At 41.9% G+C, this 18,702-nt stretch overlaps 1 protein-coding gene across 3 annotated transcripts; it reads left to right on the top strand.

The window, feature by feature from the left end:
- Positions 1-8: 8 nt before the first annotated feature.
- On the top strand, positions 9-18,651 carry LOC139578247 (E3 ubiquitin-protein ligase rfwd3.S-like). 3 transcript variants are annotated; one of them, XM_071405603.1, is made up of 14 exons: positions 9-223; positions 2,836-3,138; positions 3,262-3,509; positions 3,606-3,664; positions 3,787-3,996; positions 4,369-4,460; positions 8,118-8,232; positions 8,447-8,672; positions 8,908-9,058; positions 9,286-9,462; positions 14,600-14,814; positions 16,013-16,230; positions 16,637-16,714; positions 17,636-18,651. In XM_071405603.1, the coding sequence occupies exons 2-14, from the start codon at positions 2,846-2,848 to the stop codon at positions 17,639-17,641; spliced, it is 2,088 nt and encodes a 695-aa protein (XP_071261704.1). In that variant the 5' UTR covers positions 9-223; positions 2,836-2,845; the 3' UTR covers positions 17,642-18,651. The 3 variants fall into 3 exon arrangements, with proteins under 3 accessions (XP_071261704.1, XP_071261702.1, XP_071261703.1); XM_071405601.1 differs by having other exon boundaries at positions 11-223; positions 16,637-18,651; XM_071405602.1 differs by lacking the exon at positions 9-223 and adding an exon at positions 270-419 and having other exon boundaries at positions 16,637-18,651.
- Positions 18,652-18,702: the final 51 nt, after the last annotated feature.

The raw sequence follows: 18,702 nt of genomic DNA, 5'->3' as shown, positions 1-18,702 counted from the left end.
CCAATGGTGGTGTTGAAACATTATGGGGCGGGCCATTGAAGACTGGCGGGGATATTCGAGCCTTCCAAATGACGACGGAGATAGCAACGAAACTAGGAACGGATTATAATTACATCAAATGTCATGCTTTAAGAGTAATATAGTTTAACCATTTAGCTTGTCATGGTAACTCACGAAGTTTGACACTGTCAAGGATCGTTTTGGTAAAACGCGATTTTCCAAGGTAGGAAGAGGCGAGCTGCTAATTTACACTGCCCGGCAAGCGGCAGACTGATCTGAGTGGAGCTAGCTAGCATTATAACTAGCTAGCTAGTTTATTAGCAAGGAGGTTATTTCCAAAGAGTAGCCACTTGCTATATATGAAAACTCCGTACTTTTTCATTGATCACATTCGAGACTGTCACGAAATATCCACATCGGTAATGTACCGTAACTTGCTAGCTAATTGTGATGTTTACGGTTTCAAGTAACTACAGTAGCTAGCTAGTTAGCAGAGCGGCCTTCGGTTTCCGTCTCAATGTACGGTGACTGCTAGTTCCAAAATCCCGCTTTGTGTTTTGCACTTCCTAGCAGCTGGCTAGTTAACTAGCTATCATTGTTACCTAGCTAGCTGGCTACCTATTAACTGTGCCAATTGTCACCTAACATTTATCTTACATAGCTAACTAGCTAGCTAATGTATTCTCATTTACATAACTGGTCTTATCACTAACGTAACGTTAGATTGTCCATCCAATTTAGCTTGTGTTAACCATTTTTCAAGTAACGTTGCGTGGCAATTTAGTGAACTAGTTAGCATTGCATACAAGTTAAAGTGCTTTCAGAAAGTATTCACAGCCCTCGACTTTTTCCAAGTTTTGTTCAAATGGATTTAGTCATTTTTTTGTTAACGATCTACACAAAATACTCTTTCAACGTGGGGGGGATTATATATATATATATATATATATATATATATATATATATATATATACACAAAAATATGGAAATAAAACACTATTGATTAGATAAGTGTTCAATACACATTGGAATCACCGTTTGCAGCGATTACAGCTGTGATTCTTTCTGGGTCAGTCTCTAAGAAATTTGTACACCTGGATTGTACAATATTTGCCCATTTATTTAAACGATCCTTAAAGCTCTATCAAGTTGGTTGTTGATTATTGCTAAAAACAAAAACAGCAATTTTCAAGTCTTGCCATAGATTTTCAAGCCGACTTAAGTCAAAACTGTAACTAGGCCACTCAGGAACATTCAATGTTGTCTTGGTAAGCAACTCCACTCCAGTGAATATTTGGCCTTGTGTTTTAGGTTATTGTCCTGCTGAAAGGTGAATTTGTCTCGCAGTTTCTGGTGGAAAGCAGACTGAACCAAGTTTTCCTCTATGATTTTGTGTGCCTAGCTCTATTCAGTTTCTTTTTATGCTAATCTCCTTAGTCCTTTGCCGATGACTAGCCTACCCATAACATGATGCAGCTACCGCCATGCTTGAAAATATGAAGAGTGATACTCAGTGATGTTTTTGTGTTGGATTTTCCCAAACACAATGCTTTGTATTTGGTGCAAAAAGTACAATTTCTTTGCCACATTTTTTGCATTATTACTTTAGTCCTGTATCGCAAACAGTATGCATGTTTTGGAATATTTGTGTTCTGTACAGGCTTCCTTCTTTTCACTGTCAATTAGGTTACTATTGCGGAGCAATCCTTGTGGCGGGCCGGGTGCATGCCTGCTGACTTCGGTAACTAGCTGTACAGGGTTTCCTCTAACACATTGGTGCGGCTGGCTTCCGGGTTAAGCGAGCAGTGTCTCAGTAAGCATTGCGGCTTGGCAGGGTCATGTTTCGGAGAATGCATGGCTCTTGACATTCGCCTCTCCCAAGTCCGTACGGGAGTTGCAGCGATGGGACAATACTGTAACTACCAATTGGATATCACGAAATTAGGGAGGAAAAAGGGGTAAAAAAATATATATATTGTGGAGTAATAACTACAATGTTGTTGATCCATCCTCTGTTATCTCCTGTCACAGCCATTAAACTGTAACTTTTAAAGTCACCATTGGCCTGATGGTGAAATCCCGCAGTTACCTTCCTCTCCGGCAACTGAGTTAGGAGGGGCACCTGTATCTTTGTAGTGACTGACTGCATTGATACACCATCCAAAGTGTAATTAATAACTTCACCATGGTCAAAGGGATAGTTAATGTCTGCTTTATTTTTTTTTACCCATCTACCAATAGGTGCCCTTTGCGAACTATTGGATAATTTCCCTCGTCTTTGTGGTTGAATATGTGTTTGAAATTCACTGCTCGATTGGGGGACAGAGTGAGTCCATGCAATTTATTATGTGACTTGCTAAGCACATTTTTACCCCTGAACCTATTTAGGCTTGCCACATAAGGGTTGAATAGTTAGTGGACTTGACATTTCAGCTTTTCAATTTTTATGATTTTGTAAAGGTTTCAAAAAACACATTTCCAATTTGCCATATTATGGGTTGTGTGTAGATAAGTGACAATCACAATTAAATACGTTTTAAATTCTGGCTGTAACACAACAAAATGTGGAAAAAGTCAAGGGGGTGAATATTTTCTGAAGGCATTGTACATAACCTGATTTTTGTTGTCACCCTAGCTATGTGGCTCCAGGCAGCATTGCGTGCCCTACAGGGGTGCCCTTGCGTGCCCTACTCATTACGCAGATTCTGTTACAAACCGTTTATTTAAAAAAAAATTGCAACAGAAACCGTTTACTCCAAACGGAAAACCTTTTGCAACAAAAATAAGTTTCTATTGGACAAATTCAGGATAATAATTACAATATATTTTACGTAGTGCTTTTCAAATGGAGGCGATGGAGGTGGACTTGCAGCTGGGGGTCCCCAGGAGGGAACCAGAACCAGATGCTATGGCAGGCCATGTGGAGCTCCCTATCATCATCCCTGACTCTGGCAGCGAAACTGAGGTTGAGGACGAGGCAGACGCGGCTCCCCTAGACCCGCCACGGCTCCCGACCACCTGGGCGTTCAGTCAGAACCGAATCAGAGTGGAGGGTCAAGTTGGGCCCAGGATCAGAATGGAGGGTCATATTGGGCCCAGCATCACTACAGCAGCAGCCCTGAGGCAGCGGAGAGCCAGGTAGTTATGGTTGGACTGGAGTCACTCCCTCTAAACTGTACCGGAGACATTGTATACTTCATTGAGTACCTATTTCACCAACAACTCATTTATTGTTCCTGTATTGTCTGTGTGTGATAAAAGGCCAGGCGTCAGGGCGCTCTACCCCACCCAGACCTCTCCCTCTGCTAGCCGCTTCCTAGATTTTCTGCTGCGAGTCCCTGCAGCCAACCCTGACTCTGGCAATACCACTGAGTCGAGCGAGTCAGAGGATGAGGCAGACCCCGCAGGGCCAGTAGACCCTCACGACCCTGACGAACCTGCTGTTCCCTCCAGCCTAGGAATGAACCCTCCTGTGGCAGCCACGCCACTGCAAGGCCTAAATCCTTCAGGTACCCCAACCTCGAGCTCAAGTCTGTTCCACGCATTGCCATTTTAGACTGTCACCTATGAAGAGTTAAATCTAACCATGTCTATCCTGTGTATAGATTCTAATGCAACCACAGAGGCTGCGAGGACAGAGACTGGAAATCAAGTGAATCCTGAGGTAAGACCACATTCATTGCCAGTGATGGTCCTAGAATCTTGGAGGGGATAATATTTCCATGATTAGCTAGCTAGTGCAGTTTCTGTAGTACCATCGGCATGCTCTCTCGGTCCCCTTTCAAGAGTGTAACAGCCCCAGTGGCCACCAGTGGTGCGGCTCTTCGTTCGTCCCAAGGAGATGAGGGGGAGGGGGAGACCTGCTCTATCTGCTTTGAGCCCTGGACCACGTCAGGGGAGCACCGCCTGGCCACCCTGCGCTGCGGACATCTCTTCGGCTACAACTGCATTGGCCGCTGGGTGAAGGGCCAGGGCCAGGGAGCCAAGTGTCCCCAGGTCAGTGTCTGCATGTCTGTCTGTCAGCCTCGGCATGTCTGGGGGCAGAGGAGTGGAGTTGCTCAGGAAGGTCTGTACTCAGTATTTGCAGTCCCTCCTAGGTGACAAAATGCTCCTTGTTCCACTGTAATGACTGGTACCAAATTGACTCTGTGCTGGAGACGAATTTCCTCAAGCAGTCAAAAATAATTTGAAACCTAATAAATGCCCTCTGAATTACTTAAATCTGAGAAAATACTGCCACAAAATGACTAAAATACAGTTGCATTGACTTACCATACAGACAATGATGTAATTTATTGATAAGAAAATATTCCCTCAGATTATGTCCAGTCCTTATAATGACCTTTACTGCTCTGTGCATGCCTGCAGTGCAACAAGAAGGCCAAGCGCTCTGATATCGTCCTCCTGTACGCACGCAAGCTGAGGGCTGTGGACAACACAGAGCAGGAGAATATGAAGAGGTAAGGTAGCTGAGCTCGTCTTGATTTGACCTTATTCACTGTTGTGTGTAGGGAGCGGTTGAGAGAGTGATGCACACTTTTCCACAATGCATGGGAGAGGTGGGCTGCAAGTGATAGGCCTTAGTTTTCTTCAAGTAGCCAAACAACAAAACTAGACTACTTAATTGGGAAGAGGCCGAATAGCAAAGCTTTTGCGGTAGTGTTCAAATGTAGGCAAAGTTGTTTTTGTTCTCCTTAAAATGATCACGGTATTGCATCGTAGGCTAAACTGAAGTCTTTTTGGGGGGGGGGGGGATTTGTGTTTTTGCATTGAAGTGTTTCTTGTTCTCTTGGCATTCGTCAGAGCTTTTAAACTAAATACTAAACATCTTTTGATTTGTGAATGTGTTGGCACTGGGAACTCGGGATGTTACTGATATCATGTTAGTTAGGCCTTTTGATTTGAACATATGGATTGTTTTCGTTTTGTAGGCTACCTATTTAATTTATGGATCAAACCTTAGCAGTCATTCTGATCTCATTGCCAACGATCAGTGCTTTAGTTTCTGTTGCTGTCCAGCGGTTCTGAATTTGCGATGCACCCGACTGTCCATGTTTTCTATGCAATAGCCTTTTGATTTGAACATTTAGGTTATTTGTTTTAATTTATATACAGTATCATTCAAAAGTTTGGACACCTACTCATTCCAGGTTTTTATTTTATTTTGACTATTTTCTACATTGTAGAATAATAGTGAAGACCCAGTATAAAATAACACATATGGAATCATGTAGTAAACAAAAAAGTGTTAAACAAATCAAAATATATTTTATATTTGTGATTCTTCAAAGTAGCTACCCGTTGCCTTGATGACAGCTTTGCACACGCTTGGCATTCTCTCAACCAGCTTCATGAGGTAGTCACCTGGAATGCATTTTAATTAACAGGTGTGCCATGTTAAAAGTAAATTTGTAGAATTTCTTAACTTCTTAATGTGTTTCAGCCAATCAGTTGTGTTGTGACAAGGTAGGGGTGCTATACAGAAGATAATCTGGACATGGTATTTTACCAAATAGGGCTATGTCAAGAACAGCTCAAATAAGCAAAGAGAAACAGTCCATCATTACTTAAAGACATGAAGGTCAGTCAATCTGGAAAATTTCAACAACTTTGAAAGTTTCTTCAAGTGCAGTCGCAAAAACCATCAAGCGCTATGAGGAAACTGGCTCTCACGAGGACCGCCACAGGAAATTAAGACCCAGAGTTACCTCTGCTGCAGAGGATATGTTCATTAGTTACCGGCCTCAGAAACTGCAGCCCATATAAATGCTTCACCGATTTCAAGTAACAGACACATCTCAACATCAACTGTTCAGAGGAGACTGCGTGAATCAGGCCTTCATGGTCGAATTGCTGCAAAGAAACCACTTCTAAAGGACACCAATAAGAAGAAGAGACTTGCTTGGGCCAAGACACACGCACAATGGACATTAGACCGGTGGAAATCTGTCCTTTGGTCTGAGTCCAAATTTGAGATGTTTGGTTCCAACCGCCATGTCTTTGTGAGACACACAGTAGGTGAACGTTTGATTTCCGCATGTGTGACTCCCACCGTTAAGCATGGAGAATGAGGTGTGATGGTGTGGGGGTGCTTTGCTGGTGACACTGTCTGTGATTTTATTTAGAATTCAAGGCACACTTAACCAGCATGGCAACCACAGCATTCTGCATCGATACGCCATCCCATCTGGTTTGCGCTTAGTCCCACTATCATTTGTTTTTCAACAGGTCAATGACCCAACACACCTCCAGGCTATTTGACCAAGAAGGAGTGTGATGGAGTCTTTCAAGACTATTGGAAAAGCATTACAGGTGGAGCTGGTTGAGAGAATGCCAAATGTGCAAAGCTATCATCAAAGCAAAGGGTGGCTAATTTGAAGAATCACAAATATAAAGTGTATTTTGATTTGTTAAACACTTTTTGGTTACTACATGATTCCATATGTTATTTCATAGTTTTGATGTTTTCGCTGTTTTTCTACAATGTAGAAAATAGTACAAATAAAGAAAAACCCTGGAATGAGTAGGTGTCAACTTTTGACTGGTACTGCATGTTACAGCACTTTTGTTTCAGTAATAAATATGTTGAAATGGAACCAAATTGTCGTTGCTACACAGCTATTTTCTGCAGAGATGTTTGACCGGGTTCAAGTCCATGCTCTGGCCGGGCCACTCGAGGACATTCAGAGACTTGTCCCGAAGCCACTCCTGCGTTGTCTTGGTTGTGTGCTTAGGGTTGTTATCCTGTTGGAAGTTGAGCCTTCGCCCCAGTCTGAGGTCCAGAGTGCTCTGGAGCAGGTTTTAATCAAGGATCTCTCTGTACTTTTCTCCGTTCATCTTTCCCTCGATCCTGACTAGTCTCCCAGTACCTGCTGCTGAAAAACATCCCCACAGCATGATGCTGCCACCACCATGCTTCACTTTAGGGATGGTGCCCGGGTTTCCTCCAGATGTGATGCTTGGTATTAAGGCCAAAGAGTTCAATCTTTGTTTCATCAGACCAGATAATCTTGTTTCTCGTGGTCTGAGTGTCTTTAGGTGCATTTTGGCAAACTCCAACCGGGCTGTCGTGCTTTTTACTGAGGAGTGACTTCTGTCTGGCCACTCTACCATAAAGGCCTGACTGTGGTGGAGTGCTGCAGAGATAGTTGTCCTCCTGGAAGGTTCTCCCCCTCTGGAGCTCTTTCAGTGACCATCGGGTACTTGGTCACCTCCCTGACCAAGGCCCTTCTCCACCGATTGCACAGTTTGGCCGGGCGGACAGCTCTGGGAAGAGTCTCGGTGGTTCCAAACTTCTTCCATTTAAGAATGATGGAGGCCACTGTTCTTCGGGACCTTCAATGCTGCAGATATCTTTTGGTGCTGTTCCCCGGATCTGTGCCTCGACACAATTATGTCTCAGTGCTCTACGGACAATTCCTTCAAACTCATGGCTTGGTTTTTGCTTTGACATGCACTGTCAACTGTGGGATCCTATATAGACAGGTGTGACTTTCCAAATCATGTCCAATCAATTGAATTTTGCACAGATGGACTCCAAGTTGTAGAAACATCTCAAGGATGATCAATGGAAACATAATGCACCTGAGCTCAATTTCGAGTCTCATAGCAAAGGTTCTAAATACTTATGTAAAGGTACTTTAATTATTTTGCTTTATGGGGTATTGTCTGTGTAGATTGATTAAAACAAATAATTCAATACATTTTAGATTAACAAAATGTGGGAAAAGTGTGAAGGGGTGTGAATACTTCCCAAATGCACTGTAGGTCTAATGTGATAGTTTGCCTATAACCAGCCTGAGTAGGCCTGTAACTCCATTCCTTTTTTATTCAGAGCTTAGAGAAATTAATAAAATTGGAAATTATCTATTATCAGCCTGGTTACTGTGATGCATGTCTGTTGAATTGGGAGAAATCCACCCGCACTCAGCCCCGCCCCACCTTCTCAACCAGTCAGGAGCCGCTACTGCGTTGTGGCCTTGGCGTACTACATACTTTTTACTATACGACGATGAGTATACCACGATGAGTGCATATTATGCAGTTTAAGGATGTAGTACACTGGTATGGGTATTCGGACACAGCCAGTGAGTCTGAATGTTTTGTTATATGTGCAGGTCATTGGAGCAGGAGCAGTCAATGCGTAGGAATGCTGAACTAGAGTCAGCCCAGTGCCGGCTACAACTGCAGGTGATGACAGACGAATGTGGGAAACTACGCAAGCAGATACAGGTACTTTGTTCCTTTTGATGTTGTTATTGATTTATCTGTAATTCCCCTTCCCCCCTCTATCTCCCCCATCCATTTATCAGGTAGATTAGAACAACGTGCTATAATCATTGATATTAATCATATCTTGAATTTCAAGGTTTTGTTGATCACATCTGTTATGCTTGAACACGGACCTCCATTGAACAGTTGGATCACTCTCTACCTTCTCTCCCAGGAGTTGAAGACGCTGATGGCCCAGCCTGGCTGTAGGCCCTCTAAGAACTCAGGGGCCTCTCTCTCCGGGCTCTCACAGAGACAGGACAGCACCCAGGGGGGCCACTACGTCTTCTCCAAGGCCGTGCTAGTGTCCCAGGCGGGGGGCTGCAGGGTGCTGTCCTACTGTGAACCCCTCAGCTGCCTGCTGGCCTCCCTTCCCTCCCCACACACCACCCTGGTGCCCGGTAAGACCTTTGATCAGCTTTGATATGCTTTCAGTACGGAATAACTGTGTGAATTTTTGTATTTTTGCATAGATATGAAAATATCAGAGGGCATATTTTCAACCGTCTGAAATATTTGCTACCTCCCAAGAAGCATTTCTGAGTTTTGTAAGACATGAAAGCCATTTCTTGGAATCATTTCTCTCCTTCCCTCACACTCTGTCTCTCTCTTCCTCTCTCTGTGTCTACCCGCCAGGCTACGGTGTGAAGAAGGTGAGTACGGTGAATCTGAAGGCATGCCAGTACGTTCCCATCCATGTCAAACAGATCAGAGGCCTGGCATTCAACAGACAAGCTGACAGCCTCCTGCTCTCTGCTGCCCTGGACAACACCATCAAACTCACCAGGTAACCACAAGAGACAGATAATCAGTCAGTGTCCAAGCAGAGAGATTTATCAGGACAGTTTATTTCAGAATGGTGTTGACTTAATAACCCCAGGCTCAGATGGAGAAGAACATTGCACTTGCTAAGGTAGAACATTCTTTGATTGCAAGAATCAGTCAGACCTAGATTGAAAACAAAACGCTGATGGTTAAAAGGACAGTATTTATTTATTTATTTCTCTCCTGCAGTCTAATGACCAACACAGTGGTGCAGACGTACAACACGGGTAAGCCAGTGTGGAGCTGTTGCTGGTGCCTGGACAACAACAACTATGTGTACGCTGGTCTCAGTAACGGCTCTGTGCTGGTGTATGACACCAGAGACACCAGCACACACGTCCAGGAGCTGCAGCCACTACGCTCTAGGTAAGTCTGACAGCCAGACCAGGGGTTATTGGTCTATATTGTATTGTCTATATTCTCAACCACAGTTTGTCCCACTACACCTACAGTTGAAGTCGGAAGTTTACATACACTTAGGTTGGAGACATTAAAACTCGTTTTTCAACCACTCCACAAATTTCTTGTTAACAAACTATAGTTTTGGCAAGTCGGTTAGGACATCTACTTTGTGCATGACACAAGTAATTTTTCCAACAATTGTTTACATTTACATTACATTTAAGTCATTTAGCAGACGCTCTTATCCAGAGCGACTTACAAGTTGGTGCATTCACCTTATGATGTCCAGTGGAAGTTTACAGACAGATTATTTCACTTATAATTCACTGTATCACAATTTCTTTGGGTCAGAAGTAGAGGTCGACCAATAATTTGGAATGGCTGATTAATTAGGTCCGATTTCAGGTTTTCATAACAATCGGAAAATCGGTAATTTTGGATGCCGATTTTGCCGAATTTTTTAATATTTTAAAATATTTTCTTTACACCTTTATTTAACTAGGCAAGTCAGTTAAGAACACATTCTTATTTTCAATGACGGCCTAGGAACGGTGTGTTAACTGCCTTGTTCAGGGGCAGAACGACAGATGTTTTACCTTGTCAGCTCAGGGATTCAATCTTGCAACTTTACTGTTAACTAGTCCAACGCTCTAACCACCGCCTGTTACTCGAATGCAGTAAGAAACCACGGTAAGTTGCTAGCTAGCATTAAACTTATCTTATAAAAAACAATCAATCAACCATAATCACTAGTTATAACTACACATGGTTGATGATATTACTAGTTTATCTAGCGTGTCCTGCGTTGCATATAATCGATGCAGTGCGCATTCGCGAAAAAGGACTATCGTTTCTCCAACGTGTACCTAACCATAAACATCAATGCTTTTCTTAAAATCAATACACAGAAGTATATATTTTTAAACCTGCATATATAGAAATCCAGGTTAGCAGGCAATATTAACCAGGTGAAATTGTGTCACTTCACTTGTGTTCATTGCACGCAGAGTCAGGGTATATGCAACAGTTTGGGCCGCCTGGCTCATTGCGAACTAATTTGCCAGAATTTTACATAATTATGACATAACATTGAAGGTTGTGCAATGTAACAGGAATATTTAGACTGATGGATGCCACCCGTTAGATAAAATACGGAACGGTTCCGTATTTCACTGAAAGAATAAACGTTTAGTTTTCGAGATGATAGTTTCCGGATTCGACCATATTAATGACCTAAGGCTCGTATTTCTGTGTGTTATTATGTTATAATTAAGTCTATGATTTGATAGAGCAGTCTGACTGAGCGATGGTGGGCACCAGCAGGCTCGTAAGCATTCATTCAAACAGCACTTTCGTGCGTTTTGCCAGCAGCTCTGCTGTTTATGAATTCAAGCCTATCAACTCCCGAGATTAGGCTGGTGTAACCGATGTGAAATGGCTAGCTAGTTAGCAGGGTGCGCGCTAATAGCGTTTCAAACGTCCCTCGCTCTGAGACTTGGAGTAGTTGTTCCCCTTGCTCTGCATGGGCAACGCTGCTTCGAGGGTGGCTGTTGTCGATGTGTTCCTGGTTCGAGCCCAGGTAGCGGCGAGGAGAGGGATGGAAGCTATACTGTTACACTGGCAATACTAAAGTACCTATAAGAAAGAACATTCAATAGTCAAAGGTATATGAAATACAAATCGTATAGAGAGAAATAGTCCTATAATTCCTATAATAACTACAACCTAAAACTTCTTACCTGGGAATATTGAAGACTCATGTTAAAAGGAACCACCAGCTTTCATATGTTCTCATGTTCTGAGCAAGGAACTTAAACGTTAGCTTTCTTACATGGCACATATTGCACTTTTACTTTCTTCTCCAACACTTTGTTTCTGCATTCTTTAAACCAAATTAAACATGTTTCATTATTTATTGAGGCTAAATTGATTTTATTGATATATTAAGTTAAAATAAGTGTTCATTCAGTATTGTTGTAATTGTCATTATTACAAATAAAAGGGGAAAAAATCGTCCGATTAATCGGTATCGGCTTTTATTGGTCCTCCAATAATCGGTATTGGCGTTGAAAAATCATAATCGGTCGACCTCTAGTCAGAAGTTTACATACACTAAGTTGACTGTGCCTGTAAACACCTTCAAACTCGGTGCCTCTTTGCTTGACATCATGGGAAAATCAAAAGAAATCAGTCAAAAACCTCAGAAAGAAATCGTAGACCTCCAAGTCTGGTTCATCCTTGGGAGCAATTTCCAAACGCCTGAAGGTGCCACGTTCATCTGTACAAACAATAGTACGCAAGTATAAACACCATGGGACAACGCAGCCGTCATACCGCTCAGGAAGGAGATGCGTTTTGTCTCCTAGAGATGAACGTACTTTGGTAATAAAAGTGCAAATCAATCCCAGAACAACAACAAAGGACCTTGTGAAGATGCTGGAGGAAACGGGTACAAAAGTATCTATATCCACAGTAAAACAAGTCCTATATCGACATAAGCTGAAAGGCTGCTCAGCAAGGAAGAAGCCACTGCTCCAAAACCGCCATAAAAAAGCCAGACTACGGTTTGCAGCTGCACATGGGGACAAAGATCGTACTTTTTTGGAGAAATGTCCTCTGGTCTGATGAAACAAAAATAGAACTGTTTGGCCATAATGACCATCGTTATGTTTGGAGGAAAAAGGGGGATGCTTGCAAGCCGAAGAACACCATCCCAACCGTGAAGCACGGGGGTGGCAGCCTCATGTTGTGGGGGTGCTTTGCTGCAGGATATATTGAAGCGACATCAGTCAGGAAGTTAAAGCTTGGTCGCAAATGGGTCTTACAAATGGACAGTGACCCAAAGCATACTTCCAAAGTTTTGGCAAAATGGCTTAAGGACAACAAAGTCAAGGTATTGTACACAAAGCCCTGACCTCAATCTTATAGAAAATGTGTGGGCAGAACTGAAAAAGTGTGTGTGAGCAAGGAGGCCTACAAACCTGACTCAGTTACACCAGCTCTGTCAGGAGGAATGGGACAAAATTCACCCAACTTATTGTGGGAAGCTTGTGGAAGGCTACCTGAAATGTTTGACCCAAGTTAAACAAATTAAAGGCAATGCTACCAAATACTAATTGAGTGTATGCAAACTTCTGACCCACTGGGAATGTGATGAAGAAATAAAAGCTGAAATAAATCATTCTCAACTATTATTCTGACATTTCACTTTCTTAAAATCAAGTGGTGATCCTAACTGACCTAAGACAATTTTTACTAGAATTAAATGTCAGGAATTGTGAAACTGAGTTTAAATGTATTTGGCTTAGGTGTATGTAAACTTCCGACTTCAACTGTATCTATATATCCTACAGTGCCTTCATAAAGTGTTCTTCCCTTGGACTTTTTCACATTGTGTTGTGTTACTGCCTGTATTTAAAATTGATTACATTTAGATTTTGTCACTAGTCTACATGCAACACCCCATAATGTGAAAGTGGAATTATGTTTTTTGAATAATTTTTACAAATGATTGAAAAGATGAAATGTCTTGAGTCCTAAGTAATCAACCCCTATTTTTATTGCAAGACTAAATAAGTTCAGGAGTAAAAATTTGCTTCACAAGTTGCGTGGACTCAATAATAGTGTTTGATTTTTGATTGACTACCTCATCTCTGCACCCTACACATACACATTCAAAAGACAGGAGGTTTTCCAATGCCTTGCAAAGAAGGGAACCTCTTGGTAGATGGTTTAAAAGGAATAGCAGACATTGACTTTCCCTTTGAGCATGGTGAAGTTATTAATGACACTTTGGGTGGTGTATCAATACACCAAGTCAATACAAAGATACAGGTATCCTTCCTAACTGTTGCCAGGGAGGAAGGAAACTGCTTAGTAATTTCACCATGAGGCCAATGGTGACTTTAAAACCATTACACAGTTTAATGGCTGTGATAGGAGAAAAGGAGGATGGATCAGCAACATCCAGGTTGAATGAAGCAATGTCTGTAGTAAAGAGAAGGAGCTAAAGTGTGTCATCATTACATTTTACTGTTGGCAACCGGTTGTGTTCAGCTTTGCTTTATCTTGGCCAGGTCGTAGTTGCAAATGAGAACTTGTTCTCAACTAGCCTACCTGGTTAAATAAAGGTGAAATCAAAAACATGGTAGTTACTCCACAACACTAACCTAATTGACAGAGTGAAAAGGAAGAAGCCTGTACAGAATAAAAATTGTCCAAAATATGTTTGCAGCAAGGCACTAAAGTAATACTGTAATTGTTATGTTTGGGGCAAATCCAATACATTACTGAGTACCACTCTCCATATTTTCAAGCATGTTGGCGGCTGCATCATGATAAGGGTATGTTTGAAATCGTTAAAGACTGGGGAGTTTTTCAGGATAAAAAAGAAACGTAATGGAGCTAAGCACAGGCAAAGTCCTACAGGAAAACCTGGATGTCTGCTTTCCACCAGAATTTATCTTTCAGCAGGACAATAACCTAAAACACAAAGGCCAAATACACACTCTGAAGTTGCTTATCAAAAAGACAGTGAATGTTCCTGAGTGGTCGAGTTAGTTGATTTGAAAATCTGGCAAGACTTGAAAATGGTTGTCTAGGAATGATCAACAATCCAGGTGTGCAAAGCTCCAAGAGACTTACTCAGACTCACAGCTGTAATCGCTGCCAAAGGTGCTTCTACAGTGAATACTTATGTAAATGAGATTTCTGGATTTCATTTTCAATACATTTGAGGGAATCTAAAAACATGTTTTCACTTTGTCATTATTGTGTGTAGATGGGTGAGGAAAAAATATTTTAAATACATTTTGAATTTAGGCTGTAACACAACAGTATGTGGAATAAGTCAATGGGTATGAGTACTTTCTGAAGTCACTGTAGCTAGGGCCCAGAGATTTTCCTCCCTGACCACAGGATCTGACCAGAAAAAGTTAGATTTGGTATTTTATTGTCAGCAGTTGGGTTTTGCTACTCATTCTCAAAGATGGTTAAATGTAATATGTACATGGTGTGTGAAATGTCATTCACATGGTGTAATACATATACAGTGTGTGATTTAAAACCACAAGGCCAAACCATGACCTTTGGCTCCTCCCAGGTGTCCCGTGGCCTCCCTGTCCTACGTGCCTCGCGCCTCCTCCAGCTCGTTCCCGTGTGGCGGCCTCATCGCAGGTTCTCTGGAGGGGGGCTGCTTCTGGGAGCAGGTGGACAGCACCACTTACAGACCCCACATTTTGCCCCTGGAGACAGGAGGCTGCACAGACATCCAGGTGGAGCCAGAGAGCAGACACTGTCTGGTCACCTACAGACCAGGTGAGAGACTGAGGGACAATGAAGCACTGTCTGTAGTAAAGAGAAGGAGCTGAAGTGTGTCATCATAACATTTTACTGTTGGCAACCGGTTGTGTTCAGCTCTTCTCTACTCAGAGCTAATCGAACACGAAGTGCTAGCAGAATCACTGTGTGTGTCTGTGTGGCTAGGTTTCCATCCAATTGGCAACAGATTTTCATGTGAATATCCAAAAATATGCATAAAAACAATATGGGCATTTTTCCACCAGAGATTTTTTTGTTGGTTATAAAAGGTTGTGCGTGATGAAGTAGTGTACAACTTTTGCAGTTTAATTCCCATGTACCAAATAGGAAATACTATTTAAATGGGTTTTCATTGCATTTTCAAAAATGTTTGCGTTGCATAGCGAATGTGCCCACTCTGGTCTTGGCACATGTGCTCTAGCCAACAGCGTGCTGATACAGTGCGAGTATAGCCTACTACATGATGAGATTATTATAGACAAAAGAGCAAGATTATTTTTATTTGTCAAATGGCAGCCATCATCATCATGTCACCAGAATAAGACCCTGGATATTTATTAGAAAGCAGCATCAAGCTCATCACCGTGCACTTTGCACCACCCTGTTATGTTCATCATAACTTATTTTATCTGTAACCTAAAATTGCATGGTTTCCTGAGTTGTAGTAGTGGGAGGACTACACACCATATCATCGCGTGACTCCAAGTTTACTCTGATATGATGGTTATTATATCAATATGTCGCATAACTGTGTTTTCACAGCCATTTCTCACATAATTAATTTTACCGACACAAAAAGATCCCATCGTGTCGAATGAACGAATTCTGTTGGCATTTATAAAATTGTACTGAAACTTCCTGTTTCCATCACAGCTGTTGTGATTTATTTTATTTTATATACAGTATGACTTTACTTAACTGTGGATAAAAATGTGTGTTAAAAATAAAATGTATAATCTTTTGTCTGATAGAATTCTGCTTGATACTGCTGCCAGAGTCTTTGTTGGATCTAGGAAATCTGCCCACTCTCACACTAGTCCTGGCTTCTGGCTGCAGGATTGATTCTAATATCTCTAAGCTCGGCATGAACTAAAGCCTGAATTCCCCAGTAGCTCTCTAGGACCGGGGTCGGTGTTGACCACTAGCACCAGTATTTTGACTGACAGTCTCTGTGTTTGACCCCGTGTGACCCCAGGGCGCTCCAACCCGTCTCTGCGTTGTGTTCTGATGGAGCTGAACAGGACTCTACAGCAGGATGCGGCCCAGGAGCCCTTGTGTTCCTGCTACCCTGTCCAGACCTTCAGCGCCGGCTCCTCTTGCAAAGTGCTCACCAAGAACGCTGTGTTCAGAAGCCCGGCCGGGAAGGGCTCCACTTTGGTCTGTGCCGGGGACGAGTCCACTAACTCCACCATGGTGAGCCACTGGCTTGTGTGTGGCTTGTGTGTGTGTGTGTATTCAATGGTGAGCATTGATTGGCAATGATTTCAATTCTGTGTATCACTTGTGTACAGAATCGTGGGCATTGGGAATAATAATTGTTTTGTGAACATCTGTATGCAGCACTGAAAACAGGGTCAAGGAAATCATGGTCCACTGTGGAGACAGGGAGCACATTGTGTCAGTCATTACAGATAGAGCCCTAAACTTTCACCCACTGCTGCGATTAGGGAAGAATCAATGGTTCAACTGTTTTGTAGTTGAAAGAACTCAATAATACTGAGAGACATATGACTCTGATTTGAGGCTGTTTGAAAAATATGAAACGGCATCAAGAGCTTCACATTGATCTATTGATTCTAATCATGTCATTTTGTTCCAGGTGTGGGATGCAGGGAGTGGATCCCTGATTCAGAAGTTGCCTGCTGACCTCCCAGTGTTGGACATCTGCCCATTTGAGGTGAATCAGGGCAGTTACCTGGCCTCGCTCACTGAGAAGATGCTCAAAATCTACAAGTGGGAATAAGGAGAGATTATGGAAAACACACACACCATCAGCATAGAGCATGTATGAGTAGCGCAGCTGCTGCACTGTATAAATGGCATCCATTTAAAACAGCCTTTTCTTAGACTACAGAGGAGCCTTTGTTGGGTATGCTCAGTGGAGGGACTGGAGAGATATCACACTGCTGCACTGTTATCAACAAACTGATAGCTGGAGTGCCAGTACAGCTACACCACTGTCCTAAATGTTTACATTTGAGGATAACTGAAAACATCCCATCAAAATGAACAAAAATGACACAGCAGATATAGTACAGCAAGACAAGGGTTTCCTACCCACTCACCACTACCCAGCGTTTTGCTCTGTAGCTTTTCCTCTGGATGTGAAGATGAATCTGTTTTTGTCAGCCATGCTGCTGATGTTTGTTTTAATTTTGCAATGTTGTGTTTCTTCACTGGGCCATGTTCAGCTGCCAAACGTTCTTGAACGTTGCAGATAGAAATTCCATGAATAGAGCCGATGTGAGTCCTTACTGTACATATCAGAGGCATGTTTGAGCTACATTGCTTATTTCTATCTGAATGTTCCAAAATGTTAAATCCTGCTGAATGTGCTCCAGGTCTTAGGCTGCGTTCACACAGGCAGCCCAATTGTGTGGCACGTTCAACAGGATTGAACGTTTTGGAACGTTTAGATAGGAAAGCTATGTAGATTAAACATGTCTCTGATATGTAGAATAAGGAATGCCATCGGCTCTAAATTACATTTTCTATCTGCAACGTTCGAGAACGTTTGGCAACTGAACGTGGCCCTAATCTTTGTTCCACTAATTGGTCAAAAGCCCAATCATATCAGATCTTTTCATATCTTTTTCAGAGCTGATCTGGTTGGTCAAAATACACATTTAGTGAAGAAAATATCAGAAATGGGCTGCCTGTCTAAACGAAATCTTTGAGATGGATCCATGGATGAAAATCAGGACATCTATAGGGCATCTATAAAATCTTTAATGTACTAAAAATTATTTGCTTATTTTAGATCCAGAGGAAATGATATATACATGTATATTTTATAACAAATGTTTATACAATTTCAAATGTATTAAAATATAAATAATTGGTTATTGTTCATCCTGATGTAGGTTGGGGTGATATCCAGAGTGTCTAAACTTTATACTGAACTTGTGCCATACCAGGATAGTTTGTAATACTGACACTGAACACAAGGGGCGCTGTTTTCAAACCCCACTGATGCGCTGTAATCCAAAGTTTAGCAATGCTAACAAGTACATGTAAAATACCATAGAAAATGCTAACTAAATACTAACAACCGCATTGTGAACATTTTGTACAGTTTCTGACCTACACTATACAAGTAACTAAAAATGCTACACAGTGCTGCATGCACAAAACAGACTGACTTAATAATGATAAGATATTTAGTTGTGAGTTCCATATTGTAATTACATCACCTGGCGCATGCTGCACAACAGTGAGTGACACTCAAGGCTCTGGTCTCTCATTGTGTGCTTGTAAACAAACACCGCCTAACGTGACTGGGTACTGCCTGTAAGCTTCATAATAATGTGACAGGTGAGATGAAGAATGCAATGTTCTTTATCTCCTAACATATTGCACAAGTTGACTGCAGGTATGTACTTAAAAATATTCACATTTATTAAAAAACGTAACTGTTTCAATGGTATTGGCGGTATTGAAAAACCCTCCTGTGGCTTTTTCCAAATACCCTGTTGTACGGTATATACAGTGTACTGCCCAATCCTATCCTGGTGTGTGATTCATACTGCAGATTGCTAGCTGCAAACGGTTAGCTAGCTCGCTATTTTCATAAATCATATTTTTTTCAATAATAAACATTGTCTTCAACAATGAGCATTGTCTATAGTGCTCTTTTAAAGATCAGTAATCAATGGTTTTGTATTT

Source organism: Salvelinus alpinus, chromosome 6, assembly GCF_045679555.1.
Source record: "Salvelinus alpinus chromosome 6, SLU_Salpinus.1, whole genome shotgun sequence".
In the NCBI taxonomy this organism is placed as follows: domain Eukaryota; kingdom Metazoa; phylum Chordata; class Actinopteri; order Salmoniformes; family Salmonidae; genus Salvelinus; species Salvelinus alpinus.
The sequence above is the reverse complement of the archived record's forward strand: the minus strand, read 5'-3'. Positions and strand labels throughout refer to the sequence as shown.